At 36.1% G+C, this 25631-nt stretch overlaps 1 protein-coding gene across 3 annotated transcripts in view; it reads right to left on the minus strand.

Annotated features, from left to right (window-relative positions):
• Positions 1-24700, minus strand: part of LOC128986685 (presequence protease, mitochondrial-like) — a 30129-nt gene extending 5429 nt beyond the window's left edge. The window contains exons 1-2 of one of the 3 annotated variants that reach the window (XM_054407175.1): positions 12740-13018; positions 11293-11413 (exon numbers count right to left, since the gene is read on the minus strand). Coding sequence is in view for 1 of the 3 variants with exons in the window: in XM_054407173.1 (XP_054263148.1) it covers positions 24630-24681 (52 nt within the window). In the remaining 2 variants the exon portion in view is untranslated. Of the gene's footprint in view, positions 1-11292; positions 11414-12739; positions 13019-24629 lie in introns of those variants that run through there. The other 2 variants (XM_054407173.1, XM_054407174.1) reach the window with 2 other exon arrangements.
• Between the last annotated feature and the right edge of the window lie 931 nt (positions 24701-25631).

Raw genomic sequence — 25631 nt, forward strand, 5'->3', positions numbered from 1 at the left:
GTATCCGTGCCTTAATTTTTCCCAAAAGGATTCCTGCTGTTAAAAAAAAGTCTACATTTTTAACTGCGCAAGTGTGCCCAAGATCAGGTGGCTGCAGTGCTGTCGACGACACGGTTTCGCACAAGATAACTTACCACATGCCACCTTCAATTCGCCCATGCAGCAACCTCGATACACAGCTGTATTGGCTCGGAAAACTCTATATAAGCCTCCACAATTGGCCTGCAATTGGATTGGCAATTGGATTGGCCTGCGCACAATCCAGTTAGTTTTATACATTGATGGGTGAAGCAGGCTCTTTCTTTGGATGTCATCAATGACTATCTAAGTATCTAAGCGAATTATGTAGTAGGCTAAAGTGGACAGACATACAGTTCCTTCCCTCTGTAATTTAAATTGATACAACTGAATTACAACTTTATTGTCAATTGTATGAAAAACTAAAACAAATTCCTACATTTGATGTTGTATTGTAACTAAATATGAGGTGACCCTCACTTCAATGTAAATGATTATCCGATATGGATGTTGTTTATGAAGCACATCAGTATTTTATGATCAAATGATAAAAATAAACAGTAGTTTGATAAAAACCCAACCTATGTTTAAAATGTAATGTATGGGTTAGGGACCCTACCCCAATTTAAGGTAATATGCCTGGTATATTTCACTGCTAGTCCTAAAAGTGACCCATCATGGGACAAAATAGCGAGGGAAAGTGAAACTTTTGAGACAAGTTGTGAACAATACTTTTTTACCATAATGCTAATAAGCACTGAAAGCTTCTTGGTTTTATAAAATAAAATACTATACCATAGTGTAAATTTGCCTCTCAACTCAGGTCCGTGAAGTTGGCGTACCCATATTAGCGTATCCACTTTTGATCATACCAATCGTTAGTTCATCGTTAGTTCTCGATAGTTCCCAAATTTTTTCGTTAGTTCTCAAAAAATAAAAAAGTTATAGCCGATTATAAGTGGGTACGCTAACTTCACACCTCCGGGTTCTAGCACGGGCCGTATTCTGAGGAGAAATGTTTACATCTATATATCAATCGTTAGTTCTTCGTTAGTCCTCGATAGTTCCCAAATTTTTTCGTTAGTTCTCAAAAAATAAAAAAAGTTATGAGGCATACAAAGTGGGTACGCTAACTTCACAATTGTACAATTTCCAGCGGGAACAGTTTTTTTACTATAAATGCCTATATCTATATACCAATCGTTAGTTCTTCGTTAGTTCTCGATAGTTCTCCAATATTTACGTTAGTTCTCAAAAAATAATAAAGCTACGAGGCATACAAAGTGGGTACGCTAACTTCACAACTATACAATTTCCAGCGGGCACCATTTTCTGACTATAAATGCTTATATCTATACACCAATCGTTAGTTCTTCGTTAGTTCTCGATAGTTCTCCAATATTTACGTTAGTTCTCAAAAAAAAAAAAAGTTACGAAGCATAAAAAGTGGGTAAGCCAACTTCACAATTATAGAATTTCCAGCGGGAACAGTTTTTTTACTATAAATGCCTATATCTATATACCAATCGTTAGTTCTTCGTTAGTTCTCCAATATTTACAGTAGTTCTCAAAAAATAAAAAAGATAAGAGGCAAACAAAGTGGGTACGCCAACTTCACAATTATAGAATTTCCAGCGGGCACAGTTTTTTTTACTATAAATGCCTATATCTATATACCAATCGTTAGTTCTTCGTTAGTTCTCGATAGTTCTCCAATATTTACGTTAGTTCTCAAAAAATAAAAAAGCTACGAGGCATACAAAGTGGGTACGCTAACTTCACAACTATACAATTTCCAGCGGGCACCATTTTCTGACTATAAATGCTTATATCTATACACCAATCGTTAGTTCTTCGTTAGTTCTCGATAGTTCTCCAATATTTACGTTAGTTCTCAAAAAATAAAAAAGTTACGAAGCATAAAAAGTGGATAAGCCAACTTCACAATTATAGAATTTCCAGCGGGAACAGTTTTTTTACCATAAATGCCTATATCTATATACCAATCGTTAGTTCTTCGTTAGTTCTCGATAGTTATCCAATATTTACAGTAGTTCTCAAAAAATAAAAAAGATAAGAGGCAAACAAAGTGGGTACGCCAACTTCACAATTATAGAATTTCCAGCGGGCACAGTTTTTTTTACCATAAATACATATATCTATATACCAATCGTTAGTTCTTCGTTAGTTCTCGATAGTTCTCCAATATTTACGTTAGTTCTCAAAAAATAAAAAAGTTAAGAGGCATACAAAGTGGGTACGCTAACTTCACAACTATATACGATTTCCAGCGGGCACCGTTTTCTGACTATAAATGCCTATATCTATATACCAATCGTTAGTTCTTCGTTAGTTCTCGATAGTTCCCCAATATTTACGTTAGTTCTCAAAAAATAAAAAAGTTACGAGGCATACAAAGTGGGTACGCTAACTTTACAACCATACGATTTCCAGCGGGCACCGTTTTCTGACTATAAATGCTTATATCTATATACCAATTGTTAGTTCTTCGTTAGGTCTCGATAGTTCTCCAATATTTGCGTTAGTTCTTAAAAAATAAAAAAGTTACGAAGCATAAAAAGTGGGTATGCCAACTTCACAATTATAGAATTTCCAGCGGGCACAGTTTTCTGACTATAAATGCTTATATCTATATACCAATCGTTAGTTCTTTGTTTGTTCTCGATAGTTCTATAATAATAACGTTAGTTCTCAAAAAAATAAAAAAGTTACGAGGCGTACAAAGTGAGTACGCTGACTTCAAAATTATAAAATTTCCAGCGGGCACCGTTTTCTGACTAAAAACGCTTATATCTATTTGCCAATTTTTAGTTTTTCGTTATTAATTGTTAGCTCCCCAATATTATTATAAGTTCTTAAAAAATAAAAAGGCAATAAGGTCTTAAACGTGGTTATGCCAACCTCACACCCAAATAATTCCTAGCGTGCACCCTTGTCTGACTAAAAGTGCCTATATCCTAATATTAATCGTAAGATCTTGATAGCTCACCGATTTTTTTGTTAGTTCTAAAAAAATAAATAAATAGACGTATAGCCAGTAATGAATAGATAAACTTACTGTATTTAATACTTCTGATTTCCAGCGCGCACCTTCATTCAACGAAAAATGCTTACAGTATACTACTATACAACTAAATAAATATTGTCTCGACCCCGCCATACCCAATACGCCATGCTAGTAATGTGTTGTACACATTTATTCCATCCACCACTCCAGTCTCCAGTTTGTTCAAGTCCGTATGACCTTCCAGTATCGATCCGTGCAACTGTCACTCGTTACGTGTTACGTTTAATGATGTAATTTTATAATACTAATACCGAACACAAACAAATACAAACAATACAAACGATTAGTTCAATTAACCAAACAGAAGTTCTTTGATCGTACATATTTTATCTGCTTAGTCCAATTTAAATAATCACTGCTTATAAATTACTTTATACCATTTTACTTAGCAGACTCTGGGTTTCATTTTGATGGATAGTTTATTTTGTTTCCATGATGGACTTTTTATAAAATGCACTTTTTCACACAACTAAGTAGGTATAAATATGATTTCATTGCTTATCTAAAACCAATTTTTGGAAGCGTTGTCTTTTTTTGGATGTTCTAATTAACTGAACATATTCAACTGTTAATCATTTTGATACCGTAATCAAAATTATCACTCCTAAAAAATAATCTAACCGAGTGACACCTGCAACTACTATTGCGGATATCACAGAAAAGCGCTATCCTGGAACTGATAAGCAATCCTTTCTCTTCGAGAGAATCATAATGTGATAGTTATTCTAATGTCAGTGTTACTTTGATTTTCATTGTGTGAAGATGAATCAAATTACAGTACATGGAACTAAAAATTGGTATATAGATATAAGCGTTTTTAGTCGGAAAACGGTGCCCGCTGGAAATTTTATAATTTTGAAGTCAGCGTACTAACTTTGTATGCCTCGTAACTTTTTTATTTTTTTGAACTAACGTAAATATTGGAGAACTATCGAGAACTAACAAAGAACTAACGATTGGTATATAGATATAATCATTTATAGTCAGAAATCGGTGCCCGATGGAAATTGTGCCTCGTAATTTTTTTTTTTACAACTAACGTAAATATTTGAGAACTATCGAGAAGTAACGAAGAACTAACGATTGGTATATAAATATAAGCATTTTTATTTAGAAAACTGTGCCCGCTGGAAATTCTATAATTGTGAAGTTGGCGCACCCACTTTTTATATTTCGTAACTTTTTCATTTTTTGAGAACTAACGCAAATATTGGAGAACTATCGAGAACTAACGAAGAACTACCGATTGGTATATAGATATAAGCATTTATAGTCATAAAACTGTGCCCGCTGGAAATTGTATAGTTGTGAAGTTAGCGTACCCACTTTGTATGCCTCGTAGCTTTTTTATTTTTTTGAGAACTAACGTTATTATTATAGAACTATCGAGAACTAACGAAGAACTAACGATTGGTATATAGATATAAGCATTTATAGTCAGAAAACTGTGCCCGCTGGAAATTCTATAATTGTGAAGTTGGCGCACCCACTTTTTATATTTCGTAACTTTTTCATTTTTTGAGAACTAACGCAAATATTGGAGAACTATCGAGAACTAACGAAGAACTACCGATTGGTATATAGATATAAGCATTTATAGTCATAAAACTGTGCCCGCTGGAAATTGTATAGTTGTGAAGTTAGCGTACCCACTTTGTATGCCTCGTAGCTTTTTTATTTTTTGAGAACTAACGTAAATATTGGAGAACTATCGAGAACTAACGAAGAACTAACGATTGGTATATAAATATAAGCATTTTTATTTAGAAAACTGTGTCCGCTGGAAATTCTATAATTGTGAAGTTGGCGTACCCACTTTTTATGCTTCGTAACTTTTTCATTTTTTGAGAACTAACGCAAATATTGGAGAACTATCGAGAACTAACGAAGAACTAACGATTGGTATATAGATATAGGCATTTATAGTCAGAAAACGGTGCCCGCTGGAAATCGTATAGTTGTGAAGTTAGCGTACCTACTTTGTATGCCTCTTAACTTTTTTTTTTTTTTTTAACTAACGTAAATATTGGAGAACTATCGAGAACTAACGAAGAACTAACGATTAGTATATAGATATAGGCATTTATAGTAAAAAAACTGTTCCCGCTGGAAATTGTACAATTGTGAAGTTAGCGTACCCACTTTGTATGCCTCGTAACTTTTTTATTTTTTGAGAACTAACGAAAAAATTTGGGAACTACCGAGGACTAACGAAGAACTAACGATTGATATATAGATGTAAACATTTCTCCTCAGAATACGGCCCGTGCTAGAACCCGGAAGTGTGAAGTTAGCGTACCCACTTATAATCGGCTATAACTTTTTTATTTTTTGAGAACTAACGAAAAAATTTGGGAACTATCGAGAACTAACGATGAACGAGTGGTATGATCAAAAGTGGATACGCTAATATGGGTACGCCAACTTCACGGACCTTCTCAACTCTTGCCATTTACACTTAATTTCAAATCAAATCACTTTATTCAACAACAAATATATATACAAGAAATACATATGTCAGACTTAAGAATAGTACATATTTCCCCAAATGAGCCTGTGCTAGGGGAAAGAGCTCTTACCAGCAAGATATATATGACTTGTCTGCTATATTGGTTAAATAATAGTACACTGATAAAAAGTATATAATGCACAATCAAAACATCATGCTTTGAACATTCAAAAACACAATTGCTATCTTGGGTGTGTAGCTAGCATCTCAGACTTCAGTGCGGAGGGGACATGTTCAATTCCCGGCACATCCAAAAAACTTTGATGAGTTTGGACAGTTTTCCCTTAAAAAAGTGTTTAAACTAAAAATAACTTTGACTTGGTTAAAAATGCAACTGGCATAGAAAAAGAGGGAAAAGAACACTTAAATATCATGAGCAAACTGAACAACAACAATAAAATTATGAGTATATATACATTTCTATCTAATTAATTCAAATAATATTATAAAAGTAAATTTTAAGGGGATAAGTTAATTAAGTTATTATGATGGTGTCAGAGGTAGGGGGTGAATTTATGTAAGGCGTGCAAATTATAGCCTCTGCGTAAATAGGCTCTCATCCCATAGTCATCAGCCACTTGCAGACCTGTCATTTGTATACACAGCAACACTGCCAAATTCGGTAGCAGTAGGCCTAGTTAATGTTGGGAGGTAATTTGCATTACAGAATGACGGGGAGCAATAAAAAATATGTTCTTTTAGCAAATTTCCTATAGAGAATAAGCTATTACCGTAGTACTCATGGTAAGACCTGGACCCGGGACCGATTTACTTTTACATTTTGAGGTCCCTAGAGGACAAAAACACCATCCGTTCAAACCCATTATATATAAATATGTGTGTCCGTTAGCATGATAACTCGAGCAAAAATTATCTGATTTTGATGAAATTTGTTACAAACATGTAAACCTACATTTATTCCAACGAGTTCGCGAATCAGCATGATCGGACCATGGGAATGGGGGTTTGTGGGGGTTTTATGTGGTAATAATTGGGATTTCCCATTTTCGACCCAAAAAACATAAAATTTAGCAATTTCTTTCCAAACCATTTTGTAGAGCTTAAAAAAACAAATAATTTAGTACAATGAAGCGTTATGCGCCTAATGGTTACGGAGAAAATTCAAAAAAATTTTAAATTTAAATTCCCCATGTTATTTGTATGGAGAATAAGTAAACTGTTGTAGTTTGCTTGTTTATGAACATACTTTGATCAAATTTGGAAAATGCATTTATTTCATACTAAACTATTTAAAATTTTACTAAAAACACGTTTTTGACCCTCCCTGTCGCAGCAAACCTAACTAACTCTTTAAACTAATGCTTTTTAAATAGGGAATAAATGTGATATTTTTAATGAGATATTTTAGTGTAAATCCAATCAGGCAAATGGAAATTCGCTTAGTCTGCAGGTTTGCTGCGTTGGGGGTATTTCAACAAACTAAAGGCTAGTTGTGAAGTACAGTATCCAAAGTTTTGCCTGTGTCTTGTACATGGTAATTGTGTTGTAAGCTAGACAAAATAATTTCTTTATTATTCTTAATGAAAATGTTTTGATGAATAATTGTCTGATATTTAAAACTGAGAATTCTGAGAAGAGTAGGTTGGCTGGATAATATTTAGTTTTTTTGGGAATAATTTTGATTAAGAATTTCTGTGAAACATACTCATAGTAAAATAATAAATGGGACTGTACATAAAATATGTAGAGCTACTGTTCAGCCAAATAATAACTTTGTTTGTTGTATGATTGGGACAGACAAAGTATGGTACTCTGTTTAGGACCAATTAAGTATTTTTTTAGACCACCATGTTTGATTTAACGTTCCTACTACAAGGAAGTAGATGTACTGAAAAAAAATTTTAAAAACTCTTCCAAGATGTTAAAAGGTGGCAGATCCTCTTCAAGATGTATGGTGAATGAGCAGCCTCAGTGGCATCATTAAAAAATAGCAGGCGAACTATGTGGTTTGTCCGTAAATGATCACGTTGAGGTCCACCGCACATTGAAGCAAGGTGAGGTGGAGGAGAGGTGCAGGCTAGGTGTAGATGGGAGCGAAGGCGTTTTCATGTCACCGCACATTGGGGTGAGGCGGGTCAGAGATTTCCTAGCTTTGGTCCTACAAAGTTGCGATTAGAGGGCAAATTTTTGGATCTTCAATCTGATACTGATTTTAATAATTTAGTTTAACATGGTTTTACTATATTCGCTATCCAAAACAGGTAAAAAGTTTTTGGAAATATGATTACATGAAAAAATATTAAGCCACAGAGGCTATGTTTTAACTACTGAACTGCCAGACCGGTCTTTTAGAGAATATTTTTGTGTGAACAAACCATAGTTTGATGATATCCATAAGTTGATTGAAAGTGACATTACGGTAGTGGAAGGAATGTAATTTGCTCAACAACCTATAACTTCCCAAGAAAAGCTATCAGTGATCTTGTACCATCTGAATTAAATGATCCATTACTATATCTTTCACTCACAATAGCCTACACTAGAAAACCAACACAGACGCGAGCGAGGTGCAGGAAAACTGAAGGCCCTATTCCAACTACAACGCCGCGGAGGACTGACAGAGGGTGCTCTCTTCTCAATGTGCGGTGCTCCATTTAAACACATGTATTACAGAATCAGCCATGCCTTGCCTGCACCTCGCCTCGCTCCAATGTGCAGCGGGCCTAAATGACATACTGTACTGTACTGTACTGTTATGGTTTGATTACCGCAGTGCCAAATAGAAATTTAGTTAAAATCCATTTTTAGCCCATGAGCTGTGATATTAATTAAAAATAGGTATTTACCTTCGTCTACAGCTCAATCTGTTGTAACTTGAGTTACGGCCGTTTCGGCATTATAATGCCATCGTCAGACGTTGAACATTCAGCTGAAGTAGCGTCGTCATAGTTGAAACACAAAACACGAACAGGCCTGTCGCACACACGGTACCGGTTGACATTGCCACGATCTGAACTGGATACCGACTGGAGGTTAATCCTGCATCGTTCTTTGCGTAGTGGTGTTATCAGCTGACCTTTGTACTCCTGCCTTTTGTCTCTTGTCCTGGTCTAAAATACTATTGAAAATGATGTGTGATTTATATTGTAGTTTGTCATTTAATATTGTGTCATCAAAATTATTTTCTGTATAGGCTCTGTAAATTTCGTATTCTTCTAATGTATCCAATTTATTTCCTTTCTTGCTTGTGTGGAGTATATCAAGGCCAGTGTTCAGATCATACATGTCATGGTTTTTATCAACCAGGTGTTGCGCAAAGGATGATTTTTGTTTGTCGGCTCTTGGACATGGGTGATGTTCTTTGTACCTGGTTCCGTATGTCTGTCCAGTTTTTCCTATGTAAAAGCTCGGGCAACTAGCACATTTAATTTTGTATACACCTGACTTCTCACTTTTGTCGATTACACGATCAGAAACGTTTAATTTATTAATTGTCTTGTTGTTGGTCTTGAACGCCAATTCGATACCATGTTTTTTCAATTCTTTCGTAAGTGAGTACTGAATTGAATGTGAGTACTCTACACACACATACTTCTTCTTTTGTGGTTGGACGTCTCCAGACTTTTTGTTTTTCATCTTACTTAATAACCTGTCAATCATATTGCTGTTGTACCCATTAGATAGCGCTATGTGTTTGATCAAATTGAGTTCTTTATTAAAATTGTTGTCTGACATTGGAACATTTAATAATCACATCTGACGTCTGACATGGAACAATTTTCATAAAGAACTCAATTTGATCAAACACATTGCGCTATCTAATGGGTACAACAGCAATATGATTGACAGGTTATTAAGTAAGATGAAAAACAAAAAGTCTGGAGACGTCCAACCACAAAAGAAGAAGTATGTGTGTGTAGAGTACTCACATTCAATTCAGTACTCACTTACGAAAGAATTGAAAAAACATGGTATCGAATTGGCGTTCAAGACCAACAACAAGACAATTAATAAATTAAACGTTTCTGATCGTGTAATCGACAAAAGTGAGAAGTCAGGTGTATACAAAATTAAATGTGCTAGTTGCCCGAGCTTTTACATAGGAAAAACTGGACAGACATTCGGAACCAGGTACAAAGAACATCACCCATGTCCAAGAGCCGACAAACAAAAATCATCCTTTGCGCAACACCTGGTTGATAAAAACCATGACATGTATGATCTGAACACTGGCCTTGATATACTCCACACAAGCAAGAAAGGAAATTAATTTGGATACATTAGAAGAATACAAAATTTACAGAGCCTATACAGAAAATAATTTTGATGACACAATATTAAATGACAAACTACAATATAAATCACACATCATTTTCAATAGTATTTTAGACCAGGACAAGAGACAAAAGGCAGGAGTACAAAGGTCAGCTGATAACACCACTACGCAAAGAACGATGCAGGATTAACCTCCAGTCGGTATCCAGTTCAGATCGTGGCAATGTCAACCGGTACCGTGTGTGCGACAGGCCTGTTCGTGTTTTGTGTTTCAACTATGACGACGCTACTTCAGCTGAATTTTCAACGTCTGACGATGGCATTATAATGCCGAAACGGCCGTAACTCAAGTTACAACAGATTGAGCTGTAGACGAAGGTAAATACCTATTTTTAATTAGAAATTTAGTCCTATTTTCAGCTATATAATGTTTATTATACTTGTTTATCTTAGTTATAAAGCTGTCATAAAAGAATTGAAATTTAGACCAAAAACATTAGGACCAACTGTGTCAGCACTGACAATTTTTAGCAAAAAATCGCTAGAAAAAAACTGTTTGTCAACCTGATTGGAACCCAGGTCATTTTTCGGTTTTTGAGAGTACAGTAATTTACCCTGTGTGGTTGGAGGTAGCGTCATTTCCCTTTGTTCCGACATTCCTGCCTTTTGTTGTTCCCACGATCTCTGTCCTTTAAAAGTCAAACCCCAATCCTCCCCACCTCCCATCATCCCCAGTAACGTTCGCTCAGTTCTAACCATAAGTAACTTATGTTTGTGTATTTGTGAGTGTATCAGTGAGTTTATAGTTGTCACTATTAGCGAACTACACTAAAATGAGATAGACAGAGCAAGTCAATCCAATGTCTAGTGAAATCCTAACTGATGACAACGAGGATGACACAGGTTAGCCGACCCGGACTTTGTGCCCAGTGATTGTTTGGGCAGCGAGGACGTTGTTTACAACTAGGTAATGGACATAGAAGGCAATAATTTTATTAATAGGTAGTGAAAATGTTTGAATGGCAAAACTGCTTTCTCTTCTGTTGCAAGGGCAAAACAATAATATTTTCTTCGTCCAGAGAACACATACCACATCTAGTGCAAGTAAGTACTTTCACCATCGAGCACTGGCCGTTCAGTTAAATAATTAATATCAAGCTTCAGTTTTGTTGAGTTATTCACGTATTTGTGGTTTGGATGAGTCCAAGTTCTATTAACGAACTAACACTGAAAGGGGAGGAAGGTTTGTGGAGTAGAAACAGCTGTCAGTTGTTTACATTCGATACTAAACACACAACGACATAAGAGCAAAATCAGAATTGCAATATGCAGTAATATGACTTTTATAAGCAAATGGACTTAGGTGCTGTTGGAAAATACAATAAACCATCTACGATACATAAACTATTAATCACACCAACAAAAATTATAAAAAAATTACCAGTAATAGAAGCTAGGCCACTGCTGACATGATTGTCCTCATTCCAACCCTCACTCAACGTCTGTTAATGGTGCCATAGTGCATAATATTTCCCATAGTAGCCTACATAATCCCATTGTGCCTAAAAGTGAAAACGTGCCACAGTGCGTAATTTTATGTATCAGCAACTAATTAATGATATTAGGTCTACATGTGTTTTTATATTACACCCGTCCAGACCACGCCATATTACCTTCGTACCGCTCAATTATCCTTAGCTTCGTAATCTTAACCTTTGTTTTACGGCCACTTAGGAATCTCTCCGACAAAAACTGATTGCATTTTTGGATTCAGCGTGAAAAATACTGTAGGCCTAGGCTAAGGAGACATCTAAAAATGACATCATATCCCAATGTAGATACAGTAAATATTTGCCGAATGTTCCCCTAAATAGGAAAGTACCGTTTTTAATCCTAATGCGTAATCAATAAATACAGTCAAAAGTATTGTTCAAGTCTCTTTTTGAATTATATTTAGAAAGGCCAATATAAGTCCTACACATATTCTAACCATCAGAAAATTTATTTTGTTATTATAATATGATTCCAGGTAACAAAAAATAACATTACCTACCTAAATAACACTGGAGGTAAAAATGACTCACAATAAATTGGCCTTGATGATCATTTGGCCTTAAATGGAACATATTTTTATTCTTACGTAATAAAACAATAAATGTACTAACTTAACCCCGCTCTTAATATCAACCAACTGTTCAGAGGTTAGGGCTACTAGCTCAACTGAGCAGTGACAAAAAAATGTAAACAGAGACTGAGAATCGCATGAGAACAGACAAGACTAGGGCCTAGTGCTTGCAACAACGCCTCTGTAAACCTTGAGGAAAAACACTTAAATATTGGCTTCCTGGAAGTAGCCGGATAAACCGAGGACCAGAAATACCAAGGGCGGATATCAGGGGTTCTACTGTATGTCCAAATTATGCTTTCGGACACATACAGTCATTACGTATTATATAACATCATTAGGCTAATGCAGTTAGCCTAAAGATGTAGCCTATGTCCACCATTTCAACTCCCAAACTGAAAACAGGAGAAAGTCTTAGCCTACCAGTAAACAAAGACATACTGTAATAGAAGAATTTCCTGTATTTTCTGTAAACCATATTGAAGAGCTTAACCAAAATGTAGGCCTACAGTTTCTTAACTGGTCTACGCTAATAATGATTGAAACTATCGATTGAGAATCGATTAATAATCAATATTTTAAACTAACTATAGGCTATAAATTATAAAATTAAACTGTCATAACCTAACCAAACCAACCAAACTTGCTGATAGGCCTAATGAATAATTCGAATGAAGGTTTACTAATCGAATCGATAGTTTCAATCGATATAAGCTTAACCCGGTTAAGAAACTGCACCCAAAGACAAAATACCTGCACTTACCTGAATAAATTAGACTGTAAGTTATTCTGATGCAAGAAAGTCATCAATTGACTTAAGCTTGTTTTCCAACTAGGCTATACAAAAATGTGGAATTCTATACGACACTTCAATGAAAACTTCAATTGTAAGACAGGCCTAGCATACTTATTTTTCACGACTAGGTAACTGTAAGATTTTCAAGAGAAATAATTAATAATTTACTGAACTGATGCAAAATGTAAGTAATAACCACTTTTAAGTTCAATGCAAGGTTCGGTTAAGGTTAGATTAAGATTACTATTACTAAGAATAAGAAATAAGAAAGACGATGTTTTTTTGTCATTTCATTTTTTTATGATTTTTTTTTATATTCGACGTTGTAATATTGGCTGGTTTTCTGTTGGCTATGAAACATCGCGATATAGCGGGCGATATGGCTTATCATTGATTGTTACACACCATACGATTCACAACTAAACTTGTTGACATTGTTGTGATTAGTGATGTGACGAGTTGAGTTGGCGAGTCGAGTTGACTCGAGTCAAGACCCGAGTCGAGTCAACTCAATTCCAACTCGAGTTCTTTTACGAACTCGTACGGAGATTGCCGAAGCTACACGAACTCGTAACGTTACGAGTCCGACTCGCAAAAGCCGAGCCAAGAAACCGAACTCATACGGAGAAAACCGAACCTTAACGAACTCGGGACGTAACGAGTTGACTCGAGTTTACTCGCAATCGCTTTCGGCCAATAGCGTCACAGCTTTACGAGTCAACTCGCATAGATTCAACGCTATTGGCCGGTACCGAGTCGGCCGACTCGCAAAACTAACGAACTCGTACGGAGAATGCCGAACTCACACGAACTCGGAACGTCTCGAGTCGAGTCGAGTCGACTCGTAAAGCTGACACGCTATTGGCCGGTACCGAGTCGGCCGACTCGCAAAACTAACGAGCTCGTACGGAGAATGCCGAACTCACACGAACTCGGAACGTCTCGAGTCGAGTCGAGTCGACTCGTAAAGCTGACACGCTATTGGCCGGTACCGAGTCGGCCGACTCGCAAAACTAACGAACTCGTACGGAGAATGCCGAACTCACACGAACTCGGAACGTCTCGAGTTGAGTCTGACTCGACTCGTAACTCGAGTTCACGGCAGTTGGCGAGTTGAGTCACTCGAGTCAGGAAAGTACCCGACTCGTCACATCACTAGTTGTGATCATCATATCAGTGGGGTAGGACTAGTGATGTGACGAGTCGGGTACTTTCCTGACTCGAGTGACTCAACTCGCCAACTGCCGTGAACTCGAGTTACGAGTCGAGTCAGACTCAACTCGAGACGTTCCGAGTTCGTGTGAGTTCGGCATTCTCCGTACGAGTTCGTTAGTTTTGCGAGTCGGCCGACTCGGTACCGGCCAATAGCGTGTCAGCTTTACGAGTCGACTCGACTCGACTCGAGACGTTCCGAGTTCGTGTGAGTTCGGCATTCTCCGTACGAGCTCGTTAGTTTTGCGAGTCGGCCGACTCGGTACCGGCCAATAGCGTGTCAGCTTTACGAGTCGACTCGACTCGACTCGAGACGTTCCGAGTTCGTGTGAGTTCGGCATTCTCCGTACGAGTTCGTTAGTTTTGCGAGTCGGCCGACTCGGTACCGGCCAATAGCGTTGAATCTATGCGAGTTGACTCGTAAAGCTGTGACGCTATTGGCCGAAAGCGATTGCGAGTAAACTCGAGTCAACTCGTTACGTCCCGAGTTCGTTAAGGTTCGGTTTTCTCCGTATGAGTTCGGTTTCTTGGCTCGGCTTTTGCGAGTCGGACTCGTAACGTTACGAGTTCGTGTAGCTTCGGCAATCTCCGTACGAGTTCGTAAAAGAACTCGAGTTGGAATTGAGTTGACTCGAGTTGACTCGACTCGGGTCTTGACTCGAGTCAACTCGACTCGCCAACTCAACTCGTCACATCACTAGGTAGGACTTGGGTAGGATACTGGGTAGGATCGGTATTACCATAGAATAACTAAATACCCCCGCCGCAGCAAACCTGCCGCCTAAGCGAATTTCCATTTGGCCGAATTGATTTTCAATTGATCTATTTAAATAACATTAGGTTTAACGAGTACCTAGGTTTGCTGCTACAAGGAAACTAATAAAGTAGTGTGTTTTTAGTAAAATATTGATAGCTTACTATAAAATAAATAAATTTGCCAAGTTTGATCAAAATATATCCATAAACAAGCAAACTACAACATTTTACAATATTCTCCATAAGAATAACATGGGAATTTTAAATTTACAATTTTTTTAGTTTTCTCCGTAACCAATAACCGTACAAAAACACTTTGATATACTGAATTGTTTGTTTTTTTAAGCTCTTTAAGAAGGTTTGGAGAAAAATTGGGAAATTTTGTGTTTTGAGGGTAAAAAGTGAGAAAAACCAATTTTTACCCCATAAAACCCCCCATAAAACCCTGTTCCCATGGTCCGATCATGCTGGATCGCGAACTCATTCAAGTTTATCCCGCCTTACACCTTCAAACCAAATTTCATCAAAATCGGATGAAAATTACTCAAGTTATCGTGTTCACGGACACATATATATATATATAAATATATATATATATATATACCTATATATATATACATATATAAAAATTTTAACGAATGGTGTTTTTGGCCTCTGGGGACATTAAAATGAAAAAGTAAATCGGTCCCGGGCCTAAGTCTTACCATGAGACCTACGGTAATAGCTACTTCCCTATAGGGAAATTCGCTAAAATAACACGAAGTTTTGTTTATCTTATTTTAGAGTATTTTTTACATATTTCTGCCACCCACTTTTCCTAAGTTTGGAAAAGTATTTTAATAAAATTGTATTTTATTTTTTTTAATATAACTTGAGTTTATTACAGGCATTTGCTTATTTGAAACTCCCTTTGTAAGTCACGCAATTACATTTTCCATAAGCCTACACTCTAGTAAATTTGTGTACACAAGTACAAACATTGATTAGTGTTGGGGTTTTCAAATCGTAGGGTAAACTATTTATTATGAATACATATAAGACTCCAGCCAGAGAGAAGGCCTCACTTGAGCATTTTAACTACATTTTTTTTAAACCCACTGGCCACTGGCCGCTGGCTAGATTTCATTATTTCAAATCCACCGGAGTAATTGTTTCGACCTTTGGAAAGGACTGATCATGAACCCCCAGACATTTGTTATTGGTATTAATTAATAATTCTAGATATTTTGTTTATGGTGGTACTGTAGATAGTAAAATGTAATTCCTTTACAAACACGTAAAAAGGGTCATTTATGTAAAGACTTACTGTTTATAGACAAAATATATTCATAAAACTATAAAACACAGCAAATTGTAATTGCATATATCAATGAAACATATATATTCACTCAACAGCAGTTGATGAATTATCTTCCGAAAAATACAAAGTTTGGGGGATAATCTCAATTCTTATACCAACAACTCCAGTGGTAAAAAACTAAATTCAGATTAGTGAAGTACGCTGTATTTGTCTCATGTATTGTTTGGGGTCGTTCATCGTGTAAATCCTTGACGAATCCTACTTTTACCAGACTGATGTGCGTATGTACCGGACAGGACAAATGGAAATCTGTCAAAACAGCCTGATTGCAACCATTAGAACTGTTGTCAGGTGAGGTACCGTTAGTTTGAAAATAGTGTGACAATATCTGAGGCTTTCACAATCAGCGTCGTCTTCAGGTTGGGGGCACAGGAAAAAATTAATCGTCGGATTGATTCTGAACATATTAAAACACTAGCAGAATACCCGTCCTTCGTACGAGGTTGACGTAACAGTATAAAATGCTTATTGCAGTTATACTCTTGCTTTGCATTTGTAATGGGAGAGGAGATGGTTTGAGAAAATTTGGTTCTTTTAATTTACGGTATGCTATAGTTATAACACATCTACCATAGCCATAATGATCAACCCTTATACCTAAACAAAAAAATAAATTATCGAATATTTGCACAATATCAAAAGATTATTTATAAATAAACTTAACAGTAAACAACTTAACTACTTTGACAGTTCTCATTGTGTATCACAGCTTTTTGTCACTGCTTGGTTCAAATAAACTTTTGTCATAAATGCAAAAAATATTAACAGTGCTGCACCCTGTTGGTAAACCTTATATCTTTTTAATTATATTGAATATCATAGAACTTTATGGTATATAGTCAATGATAGAACCAACTTGTGACCAATAGCTGAACATTTTTTTAAATTCCTTTTAAATATTAATACTTATAAGGTTGACATGGGACACTGGGGAGGAGCCCGAAATGATTTTTGAGATAAGAATATGTCTATATGTTAATCAGGAATGTGAGCTATCATCATACCAAATTTCAGCCCAATCCGACCAGTAGTTAATGCGTGATTGAACTTCAAACACACAAACTTCACAATCAAACTTTCACATTATCTTACTAATATTATAAATGTGAAGGTTTGTGTGTTTGTTTGTTTATTTCTTTGTTTGTTTGTTTGTTTGTTTGTTTGTTTGAAGTTCAATCACGCATTAACTACTGGGTGTATTGGGTTGAAATTTGGCATGATGATAGCTCACATTCCCGATTAACATATAGGCATATTCTTATCTCAAAAATCCTTTCGGGCTCCGCCCCAGTGGCTCTGTAGTTCCCCATGTTACCTTATGAGTATTCATATTTAAAGATAATTAAAGAATTTTGTCAGCTGTTTCAACTAAAAAAGTTGATTCTATGATATGCAAAAGCATTAAAAAGTTATAAGATTTACCAATCGGGTGCAGCACTATTATTTTTTTTGCATTTATGAAAACAGCTATAGTTCGGCCGCTTAGAAAACTACTTGCGAGCTAATGCTAAACTAATGCTGGAGGAGGTCGCTTTCTAATTTGAACTAGGCAACAACAAAAGTGCAGTGAGAACTGTCACAGTATGATTGTTTACAGTTGTTATGTTTTTAATTTCATGAATAATTTGTGATATTTTGCGAATTTTATAATAATTAATTTTTCTTTATTGTTTAGGTGTAGTGGTAGAACATTATGACTATGGTAGATGTGTAATACTATAGTATACCGTAAATTTAAAGAAACAAATTTTATCAAACTGTGTCCTCCCCCATTGTCAAACGCAAAGCTTGAGTACAACTTAAGCATTTTATACTTATACTAGCTGGCCCGACAGACGTCGTCCTGTCCTATTGTGGTTTTATGTCACATGCTCGTTCATTTTCAAGATGAGCTCGTTCGCATGGCTCAATCACGTCCTGGTTGAAGTTCGTTCGCTACGCTCACTCACCTTTAGGTTGGAGCTCGTTCGCTGCGCTCACTTGCCTTCAGGTTAGCTCGTTCGCCACGCTAACTCGCCTCCAGGTTGAAGTTCGTTCGCTACGCTCACTCCACCTTTTGGTTGCAAATTAGCTGTTATCACAAATTAAAAAAATATAGTGCTGCACCCTGTTGGTAAACCTATTAACTTTTTAATGCTATTGAACATCACAGAATCAAATTGTTTAGCTGCACCAGCTGTTAAGATTCTTTAATTCCATTTAAATATGAGTACTCTTAAGGTTAACATGAGGTACTATAAGGTTAACATGGGAAACTCCAGAGCCACTGGGGCGGAGCCCTATTGACGGATCTGCACCAAACTTCACACAAACCATCCTTGAATAATGCTTAATAATGACTAAAAGTTTCATTACAATCTGTCGAGCGGTTTCGGAGTCCATAAAGGACAAACATACAAATATACAAACATACAAATATACAAACATACATTGGATTTTATATATATAGATTATATGTCAACCCCGTACGAAGGACGGGTACTCTGCTAGTTTATAATATGAGTATGATTTTACAGATTATAGCACATTTAAAATTCACTCTTCAGCAACCTTGTCCTGGTTCTCATTGCAGTCTGAAATGACAGCTGATTAATTTAAAGACAAGAGAGCGAATGTGGGCTAGTTAGTGTGGTACGGATAACGATGACCGTACACGGTTAGTGACGCAACACATACGCACCCAGATCACGATCACACACATCGTGAGACATACTATCACGTGACTCACGAAACTGAAATGCCTATGGATACTTCACATGGCAGCCATATAACTGGATATATACCCATTACTTTTACTTTTAATAAAAAGTGCAACCCAATCAAATCCGCTTTTTGAATGTTTTATTAGTTTTGTGGACGCATAGTAAGTGTGGGGTATGCTCTGTTAATTTCGGAATCCATATAGGCTACACATACAAATAATCAAAACAATCAACGTATGAAAAATAATAAAATGTATATAAACTTATATCTTAATCTAAGTATTGGTAGGTTGGCTCAATATAAATATTGACTTATTTTAATAATGCTTGTGCTTCCTCATCTATACAGTAGTCCAGCAACAATATTAGTTCCTATTACTGCCGTCTAGATTGGGTTCTTATTGTTATGGTACTCTTACTGTTACAGTACAGTGTGACAGGGTCGTCATTGAATTTAGCAGATACTGTGTATGCTGTAAAACAGTTGCAAGTTGACACCTTCTTGTAAAGTTGCATGGTGTTTATGGAAAAAGGTCTCTAATTCTAAATTTATAGCATTACGGATTCGTCCAATTGTGCAATTAATTGATTTGATTTTTGCGGAATTTGTTTCCTTACTTTGCGAGGTGTCTTTGTGTTTTGTTCTTTTCCTTCTCTATTTTTATGGTAAGTCCATTTCCCATCAGAAGATGGTTTGGACCGTCAAACCAACAAGTTTCGCTATGAAGGATTGGACTGGCAAGCCTTATTTTCTGCGTCTATAAAAGTTCAACCTTATGGGGGTAGTTGTATACAACATTCAGTTATGGGGGAGTGTAAGAAATTCATTGGTCCTTTACTGACTCTACTATCTCACTTTAGGGTGACAGAAGTGCTATAGGATACGCATAATTCAATAATAACATTTATTTAGCTATTTAAATTTGTAGATGAGTGGATGTTTGTATTAAAAGACTTGATCTGTTAGGCTACAACAACGCTTCAATATACTAAATTATTAGTTTTTCTTAGCTCTACAAAATGGTTTGGAAAGAAATATAAATATTTGTGGATAGACAAATAATGGGAAACCCCCATTTTACCCATGAAACGCCCCATAAAACCTCGATCCCAAAGTCTGATCATGCTGGTTCGAACTCTTTCGAATAAATGTAGGTTTACACGTGTATACTAAATTTCAACCCTCCGAGCGTCACTCGTCGAAAAATCGACGCACGACACACTTTGTGTAGTGTCACGCGTCGATTTTTCGACGCACGAACATCGTTTACGGCGAAGGCTCTATGGCTGACTGAATCGGATTGAACTGGATCGAGTTAGGTATCGTTCTTTTCGTTAGATTCTAAGCTTTCTCCAGAGGTCTGTCTCTAAGCGCTTTATGTTCTTCGAGCCGATCGTAATTGTAGCAGACAGCTGACGTGCGTATTTGTAAACAGCTAGGTTACCCTCGGACCGATGAGTGATGTGTTTTATTACGTTATCATTGTTTTAGTGTTAAAAATCAAAAGTAGTGTTATTCGTGGTGCATTATAAGAAGATTTAAGTGATTTTGAAGGGCTGGTTGATGATCCTGAAGAAGTAGGTAGTGATATTGATGTAAATTATCAGCCAGATTCCTAGCTATGGTTAGGCTATGCATTCTTAGCTAAACGCTATGTACTGAAATCTGTTTTTTGCCCATAACTTATTTATTTGCAAATCTACTTCCTTATATTATTATATATTTGTAATCCTCATAAAATTTAGAACAAAGTGGCTATTTTCAAATATTTATAGGCCTACAATTTATACAATTTCATTGAGCGCAAACTTATTTTTTTTTGAAAATTTTCCAAAATATTTTTTTTACCTAAAAAATTTTTTTGAAACAAATGTTCCTTATGTTTTATGTATAATATTGAAGCCCATGATTTTCCAAACAAAATGGCATATAGAACAGTAGAATTAACATTGTTTTAAGCTTCTCAGATCCGTTTTAATAAAACCTTGCAAATGCGCCAAAAATAGGCGGACATTAAGGCCTAAACTATGGACACTCGGGGGGTTTAAAAATCGGATCATTTTTGCTCTAGTTATCTCTCTAACGGATATATATAGTGCATAAATTTAAACGGATGGTGTTTATAGCCCATGGGGACCTCAAAACTAAAAAGTAAATCGATCCCGGGTCAGGTCTTACCTACGGTAATAGCTTATTTCCTATTCAGTATGGTAATTCACTAAAAGAAACCGTTCGGGTAAAAAATCAAACAAAACTATTAATAATTATTCTTACTCAATTATTATTATTTTGACATAAATATTTATATTCAACCAAATATAATACTTAATATTCTACTTAATTCTCTACTAATCTTAATATTCTACTATTTTCTTAATGTTCTAGTAGTGGTTTTAAGTAGTTTTATGGAATAGTTAAGTATCTTAGTGTAAAGGAAATTGCCTTGGAAAGATAATTGTATTGTACTTTAGAATAGCAATAGACAATAGCGTTAATGGATCAGTAAACACCTAAAGACCGGCATTTATTACAAACTTATCCATGCCGCAAACGAACAAACTCGATGTGCGGAAGCATTAAATCTTCTGAGATTGGAGAGGTTCTGCGAACAATTCATCGACATCGGGAACGACGGAAGGAAAGCTGGATGGGGCACTTCTACATTTGGCTTGACACAGTAAGCAGAATTTACAAGCTAACTCTGGAGTTAGCGCTTAGGTATACACTTCAGTAGGTTCCAAAACTCAATATGGTAGTACTAAAATACTAACTTTACAAATGGATAAAAATAAGGATTAAGATAAATGTATTTAAACAATGGGCCTTTACACGTAGTTCTGCTGCTCTACTATTTTTAGAATAAAAATGTAAGTTTGTATACGACACAGTCAGTGTCCACGTTTTTGTATTTCATCTATCAACTAACTCGACTGAAATAAATAAGTAGAGAATGTATAAGTATTTGAAAGTTGGAAGAAACATCACACGCTCATCCCATAAACAAAGTCTATCCGCGTTTTTACGATAAATTTTACATTCACATTCATTGTCAAGTCACGGACGCTAGACGCCTCGACTTCGTCTCTAGGGGAGTCACATACAATGTCTGGCTAACATTCTGGATATTCTGCCAGCTGTTCAAATGTGGCGTAGGCCTATAACCTTAGACTAACCAACACAAGAGTTTGTTTAGTTCTTTAACATTATGGTACAGCCTAGAGCCATGTCGAGTATCGCGAATTTTGCCTCAGTTAACAAAATATTTAGGCTAAGCACGGATATTAGAAAAGAAACGTTATGGATTATAATAATAAACAAATGACGTCACAGGCCTGAATCTGTGGATCTTAGCCAGTACAAATCTATCATCAATTCGAAGATGACACTCATCTTTGCCAATATGCACACGGATGTGTCTGCTTCTCTGGCCTAAGGATGTAATCCAAAGGGTATGTTTCATTTACATATTTTTAAGACTCTTGGCGTGTAAAACACACATATTCATTGGAATTAACTGTGTCTATGTGCAGCGACAGTTTTTCATTTTATCACTCTATCAATCTATCCACTTTATAATTTGTAGAACAGAAGAAGCTTTTACATGGTTATTGGAGGAATACAATCTTTGTAAAAGGAAATATTAGGTAAATAAAAATATTTAATTTACAAAATATCCCCGCCGAAGCAAACCTGCAGATTAAGCGAATTTCGATTTGCTTGAATTTATATCCGATTACATTTATTTAAATAACATTAGGTTTAACGAGTACCAAAGTTTGCTGATAGAGGGAGGCTAATAAAGTATTTTTTAGTAAAATCTTAATAGCTTTAGTATAAAATAGATACATTTGATCGAAATATATCCATAAACTAGCAAACTACAACATTTTACAGCATTCTCCATAAGAATAACCCCTAAAAGAATCCCCCGTAAAACCCCGTTACCATCGTCCGATCATGCTGGTTCACGAACTCATTGAAGTTTATTCCACCTCACACCTTCAAAGCAAATTTAATCAAAATCGAACAGAAATTACTCAAGGTATCGCATCACGTTCACTGACATAATACATGTATAAATTTTAAAGAAGAGTGTTTTTGGCCTCTGGGGACATCAAAATGAAAAATTAAATCACACTAAAAGTACACATATCAAATATTGGTGAAGCGGTAAACCGTGTACTAATACACTTTTAATGTTTGTTATATTTTGTATTTACACAGCTTACGGAGTCGGAGAATGTTCTTCATCAGTTCATTTATTGTTTCAGTTTAATGTTCGTCTATCGGACTTAGCAGTAGTTTATCACAGACAGATTCAATCTTGACCATGTAATGCACGGTCACTCTCTCACATCACCTCAGACTGAGTCGCGATAAAACCATATTAAAAGTCAATCTCACAGTATCTTGGCTTGAGATACACTCAATAGAAGCTTAACCAGCCGTGAAGTGGAGATCGGCTCAGTGTAAACCGTTGTGGGAATGTCCGTTGACGTGGTTATTTTGAAATTCAAAAAACAATTCGACCTTGATGTATCGAACCTCTGAGTACGATTGTTCACGCCGCCTCTCTCATCACAACGGACTTTCTCACGTCCAGCTGCAATCACAGATAACCGCCGCGCCGCCTCTGCGCCACGGCGCGGTACCGATCCATGGGGACGGCGAGTGCATCAGACTACAGGATAGCGAGAGACTTACCGTGCTCGTGTCTGTAGTTAAAACCATCTTCACATCTAGGACGCTAGGTTCTAGCTCGGATCTGTTTACACATTACATCAGGCTATTTCTAGAGGGTTATCACATTATCACATAGGCTAGATAAAATCAATTGGCGATCGGCAGCATTTGAACCCAGGACCTCGGGCTCCGAAGCCCCGAGCTCTACCACTAGACCAGCTCCCCACTTGTGTCTGTAGTATGCCCAAATTAGACTGGCTCGATGGTCGACGGTCGTAGTTCAAAACTATCCGAAAAAATACTTTTTCGCAGGTGTAAATAATTTTTCACAAGATGAAGTGACTTACACAGGTAAGAGAATCCATATTTTGACCTCCCAGTTGGAAGTTTTTGTCTAGTTAAAACGGGGATTTAAAATTCTGTTATTACTTTTTTTACAAGCACAGCATTCGAGCGATATAGAACATTTAAAGTGCAGATGTAATCAGCACTTAATTTAATGAGGATGAGGATGAGTAGTTTAATTTAATGAGCAGATTTAATGAGGTATCATCAAAGGTATCATTAAAGGTCATAAGTCAGGTAAACGATTGCAATTCGTTAACCTAAAATATATATAAAAGTTAAGTTTACCCGTTTTTGCATACAACCTCGAACACTACACAGTTAATGGTAGTTCGCTGAGCTGCTCAGAGCGTAAACTAAAACTAATTAATGGTTAGTTTATTTTCATGTGTTGACTGGTATATGGATGTTCATATCCAATCCCTTCTTCTTCTCGTAAACCCAATGTTGACTGACGGGAGTTGGGTTTACTAAACTAATGGCTAGATTGGCTTAGTTTCAAGCACTCACCTAGCAGATTAAGCTTAGTTTCAAGCACTCACCTAGCAGATTAAGCTTAGTTTCAAGCACTCACCTAGCAGATTAAGCTTAGTTTCAAGCACTCACCTAGCAGATTAAGCTTAGTTTCAAGCACTCATCTAGCAGATTAAGCTTAGTTTCAAGCACTCACCTAGCAGATTAAGCTTAGTTTCAAGCACTCACCTAGCAGATTAAGCTTAGTTTCAAGCACTCATCTAGCAGATTAAGCTTAGTTTCAAGCACTCATCTAGCAGATTAAGCTTAGTTTCAAGCACTCACTTGGTATATGGACGTTCATATCCAATCCCTTTCTCCTTCTTCTAAACCCCATGATGACTGACAGGAGTTGAGTTTACTCCTCATTAATAGTTAATCACAGTTTCCTCAACCATTTTCCATATTGTAGATGTTAATTGTCTTCAGAGCTAGTAACGTATACATTTAGGCTTTTCTGTAGTGTATCCAAAACTAAATTTGATTAATTTCATCTAATAAATTATTGTTTATCATCTGTATACGTCATGTCTTATCATAATGATAAGTTATATTGTTTACTGAAGTCAAAGTTAGGAACAGGTTTTAGAACTTAAATGTTAATACTACCGCTTCTATTACCATGTTTGAACCAATAATATTTTATATATTTTACATTCTCCACCCTCACATAAAGTATTTTTGAATTCACAAAGATCAAACGCACTGGATGAACTGAAATTTCGTAATTGTTTCTTTAAGTATTTATAGAATAATTTAAAAAATCTGTGAATTAGTCTTTTTTACATGTGATTTGAACTTCTAAATAATAATTGAAAATTAATGTATCCCCGTCCATCGCGGGCTCTGATATGTTAAGTGCACAAAAAACAATCAATAATTGAAAACGAATTAGTTTTAAAATTTCGAGAACTTTTAAAATAGAGGCATGTTCAATCCCGAACTATATTTCAACCGCCATCTTGAATTGAAATTCAGGCTGCCGGGTAGAACAACACAATTCTCAAAATAACAGAACTTTTCATTAAAAATCTAAAAATAATAGTTAAAGGGATAGCAACATGAAACATTTACTTGATTTAATTTCTAAATCCCTGTGCAACATGCCTGTATGACTTTAAAAGATTCATAAGATCACAATTTGTTTAGTAAATTGTAAATTGTAAATAATAAATACATTATGGTATCTCGGCCTTTGTTCTTAAAGAAAACATCCACTCTCTATGTGCTCCTCTTCTGCACATTGTCAATCTTAGCCTGACATCTGGTATATTCCCAAACGAGCTG

The sequence above is a fragment of the Macrosteles quadrilineatus genome, unplaced genomic scaffold (genome assembly GCF_028750875.1).
Source record: "Macrosteles quadrilineatus isolate MER2022 unplaced genomic scaffold, UCM_ALF_1.0 Scaffold_2__2_contigs__length_208266976, whole genome shotgun sequence".
NCBI classification, from domain to species: Eukaryota; Metazoa; Arthropoda; class Insecta; order Hemiptera; family Cicadellidae; genus Macrosteles; species Macrosteles quadrilineatus.